This window comes from Habropoda laboriosa, unplaced genomic scaffold, assembly GCF_001263275.1.
Source record: "Habropoda laboriosa isolate 0110345459 unplaced genomic scaffold, ASM126327v1 scaffold176, whole genome shotgun sequence".
Lineage (NCBI taxonomy): Eukaryota > Metazoa > Arthropoda > Insecta > Hymenoptera > Apidae > Habropoda > Habropoda laboriosa.
Window position 1 is genome coordinate 555,295 of NW_017100321.1, and position 7,622 is coordinate 562,916.

General features: G+C 38.9%; 1 protein-coding gene across 1 annotated transcript in view; it reads left to right on the forward strand.

Moving 5' to 3' along the window:
* The window catches only part of LOC108574238 (anoctamin-8), a 42,335-nt gene that overhangs the window by 16,966 nt on the left and 17,747 nt on the right, over positions 1-7,622 (forward strand). The window contains exon 2 of the mRNA XM_017936783.1: positions 4,680-4,765. Within this exon, the coding sequence (XP_017792272.1) occupies positions 4,680-4,765 (86 nt within the window). The remainder of the gene's footprint in view (positions 1-4,679; positions 4,766-7,622) is intronic.

Genomic DNA, 7,622 nt, shown 5'->3' on the forward strand with positions numbered 1-7,622 from the left:
AAAGAGTGTTGCAGATAGAGTCGAAGTTTTGTAAAAGTCGTCAGAGTGTTGAAAATGCACTATTGCAAATAGAGCCAGATTTACAGACAAAATCGGATTGCTGTAAGAGTCGTCACAGTACTGGAGGTGCAATATTACAGAGAGCGCTATACGAGTCGTTTATAACTTATCTTAAAGTTATAACGATCGTTTTGTAGTTGTTGCGCAAAACCCTGTACCATCTTTCGCTCTATATTTTCAACTTACTTCCACCCGAGGAATCACCTCCTATCCAGTTACGTCACGATATCCAGAACACTCTCTTACAGTTTATAGATTATATAAAACAATTTCCCCTGGTACAAATACACTGGTCTGATGAAACAAGCAAACTCTGCAAATTTAACTCGCTGGTTAAACTTTAGGTATACATCGCACAATAAACATTCACGATTGGTTTCTGTTCTTTGCAACTATAACACAGATGGAAAGGGTCAATACCGAAAGATTCGTTCAATCCTGAAGGAACGAGAGAAGAAAACGTTTCCTTGCAAACGAAAGCTGAACGGATAAAATTGATGCTGCCTATCGGTAAAACCTGGCCAATCGTGTTACTTATAGGTCATGTTTGCGACCGTTATCCACGCGTGGAAACCTCTCGCGTGTCTCACGTGCGGAGAGAGGTTTTTCTTCTGAAACGTAACGTTCGTTAGAAGAATGTGGATCGTCGTTTCCGACCAAGGAAATCGATATCCGTGACATCAATTTCTCTTCTTTTTCCACGGGCATTTGCGGAGTAACGATTGCTCGTAACGTTCGACGCGGTGGAAAGATGGCGGAATCGGTCGGTTAGGGTCGTTCGCGCGTTCCGCAAGGGAATGCAGAAATATGCTGATGCTTCTTCGATATCTGTCTTTTAAGAGAGGCGCAGAGTAGCTCGGTGGAAATTCAACGATGTTCCTGTGAATTGAAACTTTTTCCACGTGAAGCATAAAATTCGTCAACTTTTGACATACATACCTAAATATGTACTCTTCATTTTGGTCGCCGAAAAATGTTTTTCACATACAATGTGCTGGGTTAAACATTCGAACAAAGATGTTTCATTGTGAAATTTGTACGAAATAGACTGCTTTGTTTTTACGCCTCATATCTCCTGTTATTATGTACCAACCCTCCCTCAGGTGCGTGCGAGGCTTGAGACGTTTTACATCATTTACGAAGTAACATTTTTTTAATACAGTTTTTGGCTAAGTTTAAAACATTTATGTTTGTTTTTGTTAAAGAACAGGATGTTGAATGTGAATATACAAAAAGATCTTTAAAATATTATTCAGTTTCGTTTACACAATCTTTTCTATCGAAAACTTATCAACCCTCCCCAGTCTCCCCTACTTATCATTCGACCACCATTATTTTACTTTTTACAGCCGAATTTTTAGTGTAATTTTTAACCCATTTTTGCGCCGGAAATCTGAAATCTTGAAAAAAACATTAAATCTTCAAGAAATTTTCAGCTTCGAAGCAAATTAAATCGCCCAAATTCGAACGAATTTTTCTAAACAGAAAGGATAGAAATAATTCCACTTGTTTCTTCTTCGTAACTCGTTCATTTAACGCGAAACGCGTCTATCGTCAAATTACGCAAGAGCGCGCGACAAATGCATAGATATAATTGTTCGTGAGAGAAAGAGGCGACGAGATCGCTACGGTCGGGGAGACGAGCTATATTTCTAGAGGCAATTCCGCAGCTTGTAGCCGTTGACCAGAAAATTACCTTCGGCAAAGTAGCGCGAAACTTCCTTTATTGCGATATGAGGGGATGCCCCGCGGGGTAACTCGCACACGCCGCCATTGATACGGCGCATCCTTGAGGGAATTTCACGGGAGAAATAGAATCGTCACAGGCCAACCGACAAGATTGTCACGCTCCAGGCTATAAATCTTCCATGTATTTTTATCTGTTTACCGACTGAATACGACATTTTCTGCTTCTCCTCGATATTCCTTCGTACGGTGGTACTTTTAGGGGAACATTTTCTCTCGAACTTCAACGATAATTCCGGAGGACGATGATTCGAGAAAGAGATCTCGACAATCTTCATTTACAGTTTTCAGCGTGAAATTGTTCTCTTGTTAGTTGGAACGATGAAAAATTCTTTTCTGTCGCATAATACGGGACGAAGAGACTCGTAAGATTATCGTGGCGTATATTTTTATCAGTTTTTTTTTCTTTCAACTTCTCAAGGTGAACTTCTTTTTGCGATAGATCTGCGTTCAACTAGAAAAACACCGAAGGTCGCCCTGAAAACTTGGAGGGAGAAAAACAAGTGATAAAAAGGATAGCGTAGTCATCCTAAGGGACATTTCTGAGCGGAAAAATTTAAGGCGATCATTGTATAGATCAGAGTTGGGCGAAACGTAATCCGATTAATGATTGAAAATTACCATTAATATAAAATCCAATTATTAATCGTGACTACTGATTACTAAATAATCGGTAATCGTTGATTAACCCTTTAACCTACAACAACGTCTCAGACTCGTGACAGAGGTTCTGGTGAAGATGTGAGAAAAATAGATATATTAGTAAGAACAATTCATTGTAATCCTAACTTTCGTTTTAATTTGTAAGATTAAGGATTCCTGAATGTACTTAATCTGTAACAGATTAGCTTTCGTTACCTGATACAGTACTAAAACATTAAATGGCGGACGCTTAGCTGCATAGTCAGGGAAGAAATCATAGGTTAAGGGGCTAATGAGTAAGAAAGGAATTAGAAGTTGTTGTAATCGATGTTCGTGATTGCTTTATTAAATGCATTTCTCATATTGATTTAATCTGTACTTTCGCTGTAATAACAACACTGTGAACATTTTTTTTTAGAAATATATTTATTTTTTACATAGTTTTGCATAGAAAATCCTTGGAACAAGTTACATGCTTATTTTCAGTGTAATTTGCTGTTAATACAACTCGCATTTCAAACATTCCGTGTAAAATATAATTAATCATTGAACGATATAAAAATTACCGATTAACGATTGCAAATTACAGACGGTAATCACGATTACTGATTTATCTCAACGATGATTGACTGATTAATGATTACAGTTACTATGATTACGTTAAATAATCGATCACAAAAGAATTAATTACTGCCCAACTCTGGTATAGAGGTGTATCAAGGTGAAAATTGTAATAGAAGGTATTTTTCAATTTTCTATAGATGAATTTTTATTCAAACTTTTCTTAGAACTTCAAGATTGCGTGATAATAGGTTTTTGTAAATTCGTCATATTTTAGTAGACGAAAATTCTTTCCGAATTGTTGGTTAAATTTGAAGCGACAAATATGAACATTTACTAATAAACAAACTCGTATATTTGAAGAATTTCAAGTATCATTTTTAAACTTGATAAAACGACGCGATCAGTCTTTGTTTAATTCATAAAACCTGCAAGGAAATTCAATTAGAAATGAGAAACTTTTGTATTCTGAACTCCAGCTAATTTATAAATCCACAGTGATTCACGAACAGTTGTTATTTTTCGCTGTAATGAAGGTTCCAAGCACTCGGCGAATGCTGCGAAGGAAAGGCTTAATTGGCAGAGCAAAGACTTTTATTAATGACGGTACGACGCATCGGTCGTTCTAAATTTAATTCGTCATCGAACAAAGGACGTTCATTAAGGGCGTTCCAGGATGGTTGTACTTTTCTCTCTTCTCTCCTTTCTCTCGAATGTCCTTCGGTATAACGACGTTCCTTTTCTGGTAAATCTACGCGGGGGAAACGAGAATTAGAATAAGAATTGTCGAGGATACTGGAGTGTTTCGTTAACGGTTGCCACGAATGGCACTGCCTCGAATTCGTTAAAATTCGCAACGCCTCGCTTTGATACATCGATGATCCTTCTTCGAGTTAATTTGTACCGCTGGAGGGAAAATTCTGCTCCTTCGTTCCGGGAAAAAAGACGTGCTTGCGCATTAGGGACGCTTAATGGAGAAAGATATTGGAAAAAAGTACTCGTCCCTTGCGGAAGAAATTTGTATCTTCGTTTCGGAGTGCAGTTGGTGGTATGTTTAATTTTAACTTCGTCCTTCTGCTGTTAAGAATGGCCGTAGTTGTGGTAGAGTGCGGACGAGTACTGTCGTTCGTCGAAATTTCACGCGACTGAAACTGCAGTACAATGATACATTCGTAAATTTCAGAATTCGAAAATTTGCAAGTTTGGGAATTGGGAAATTTGAATGTTCGAACGTTCGAAAGTTTGGAAATTGAAATTTGGGAGATGTGAAAGCTTGATTATTCGAAAATTCCGAAGATTGTAAATTGAGAATTCGAAAACGACAGCTCGACAACGCGCGGACGTAGCGGATTATCGTCGATCTCGAATATTCGGGTTTGATTCGCGCTGATTAAAGGCCGCCGGTTTAGGCTAGACGCGAATCAGGGCATGGCTAGTTGCATTTCGTTATCTGGATCGTCGCGTTTCCATCAATTACGCAGGCTATTAACTCCCCAATTTACCGCTTTATTAAGGAAGCCGCAGTTTCACTTCGTCACGCCCCCGTCGGGGAAAATTGATCCTTGGAAAAATAACGGCGCCGGTGCGCCGCTAACGACGTGTCTAGTTACGAGGCGGACCACCGATCGATATTTAATAACAATACGTTGTTTTCTTTCTTATTTTCCCAGCGTCACGCCTGCTCAGGCGGAAGATACCATGTACAGGCCACCTGATGACCCCCCGCCGCCTTTGGATACAAAAGGTTCCAACTCAGGTACGTACACTTTCCAATTCGTTACTTGATACAAAATTTTTTCACGTGTAAAGAATAAGTAACAACAGCTGCAACAAGGAAATGTAACAATTTTCGAAAACCTGTTGTAGGGTATTCAGCTTAAATTGAAATAGAATACTTTTATTGAAAAACATTGTTAATCATTGAATAAATTTTTGAAAATTATTCTGCATAAAGAAGGCAGTCGAAAGTGAAGAATAAGAAGATTGGAAATAGTGCTTCGTTCGAGAGTTATAAGTGTTCAAAGAATCGGGCCAAAGGCGCCTGAAATTGGGCAACCCTCCGTATACTACCGATCTTAAGCTTCGTATATCAGAGATCCGTTACTTCAGAGAATACGATACGTATTAGTGTTAATATGTAGAACGTAATACTACAAGTTTATCAAGCTATTAATGGTAAACGAACACACGTTATACAAATCCATTATTTTATCGCAACATTGACTATCCTATTCCAGTCCAATATATCAGCAAATCACCCATAAAACGTAGTATTACGTGATCCACGATTGCAACGATAAAACGACGATACATAATCCATCGATTATCTCTAAAATGGTATCTTATTACCCCCCCACGAATCACTCGTTTCAATCACAAACTATAAATCCTAGTAATTGTTCCCTCCTACTGTTCTCCAAGAACCGTCGGTAACATCGCGTCAAATCACGAAATTATCTCGAATGTGTACTCGAATTTCATCTTTATATCGTGTGAAATATACACGGTTCGTAATACCGAGAAAAGCACTCGTATAATACCAAGTATAAATTCTTTAATCTCTCGCGTTATGATTTTTCGTATCATTGCACGGCGCCCAGAGTTAACTGTTTCATTCCTCGCGTTCGCTCGTTGCATGCTGCTGTACAGTCGGTCGCGAAAATATTTGCACACCGATGCAATTTTCACTTGGAAAACTCTGAATACATTTTAAAGAAAAATATACAGCGTTACAAAGTTTACACGTCGAAACGGTTCCGTACAATGGTTCCTCGTGTCGTAGTGATTCAAATTGGCTGGGAATCTCGCGACAGATGAGCCATTCAGATGCATATAGAGATCCGGAATACGCGCAGGTATAATAGAGGAGGAGGAGCAGAGAGGGTATTTTTGCATCCGTCGATTCTTGCCTCGTCACGGATAATTCATCGGGGACAATGGTCAGGTAATTGGTGGTTAAATTCGTCGTGCACACGCGTCATATCGTAGCTGGATGGACGATTTTTTTTCTCTCCCGATTGTACAGCGCGTTGGACAACGATAGTAGAATATCGATCGAGGAAATTTCATAATATAGACAGTTTTTCTTGGAATAATCGAGTCGTTCGCGAGCCAAACTGATTAACACCACTTTTTTCGCAATTTTTACCGTTTTGAATTGTATAAAAATTGAACATCGGTGCGGAAGTGTAGCTTTGAGAAAATTCATCTGAAAATTGACATTGGCAGAAAGAAATGAACTGTTATTTTCGCTTAATTTGTATTTAAAAAAAAAAGAAGAGATTGTAGGTTCACATGATGTGAGAACATTCGATTAACATGTTACACTTCGCGTCAGTTGTTGTATGTATTCTGCAAATTGCTTTCAAACCGTTTCATCGTTAACTGACTTTGCAAAAGTTCACGTAGAACCGGCGCTTATTGTTATCGCTTGTAACTATAACAACTGGCAACCTTCGAGTAACGTCTGCCGGTACGCCGTCTGGTTAAATCATTTATAACATTAGTTGTACCTACATACTTCGCCGAATGTTTTCACAGTTTCATATTACATAAAGTGTAACAGTGTTACTGTGAAGTGTTACTGTGAAAATACGGCACTGCGGTCTTTCTAAACTCTCGTATACGAATGTCAACGTTGCCGGAGTAATTCTACTCTCTGCAATATTGTGCTTCGAGAGATAAGACACTGTGCGTTCGCGAGCGAATTTATCAGTCGAACTTCGCGAGAAGTGAAACGAAACGCGAAAGTATCGAATTTTCCTCGCTTTACGGTAATTTTTGGAAATTTTTAATCAAATATATCTGTGAGATCCGTTTAAAATTTTAAAATTAGATTTACTAATTTACAATTTTATCGAATTAAGGTGCAAGTGAGCATAGGGCAAAAATTAAGGATTAAATTAAAGTGAAAGCGCGGTACAGTGCGAGGAAATTTTCGCGACGCCTATAGGCGCTAATTTTACAGCGCGAGAAAATATTTGAAACGCCTATAGGCACCAAGGTCGCAGCGCGGGAAAATATTCAAACCGCCTATAGGCTGCAGCAGCGAGTGAAAGGTTTAAGAGTGAATATCTCAAAAATTAGAGAAGCTATTTGTACGATTGAAAAAGGGTTTATACAGTATAGAAAACGTAATTTCCACCGGTGTATTTCATTTGTTCTCTGCTTGCGAGTAAAAGCACCAGTGCTCGTTCAGGCACCTGAGGGTTAATAAGAGGACTTGACAAGTCAGAGTTAAGTGGCAGGCGTGCCCTCTCGTTAGACGTTTCCACTCGAGGAGGGAACTTGTAATATCGGTGAGTTTGTTTGTCACGAAACTGTTCCGCGGAACGAGAAGAAGGTGCTACAAGGAAGATGATCTCGCGATATTGCGGTATGAGCGGCGTCGCAATAACGCGTGATATCCGGAGAGAAAATTCGCTCAGAAAAGTAAGAAAAAGAAGAAAAAAACGGCAGAAAACTACGAAAATTTTGACAGTACAGAAAGTAAACCATTTACTCGCAGACGTGTCGAAATGCAAACTTACAGGTGGCGGAGAAGTGTGAAAACGTGGTATCAGATAGAAACTTAGAGAGGAGGCGTAAAAATATTTCGCGACATAAAGATGTAA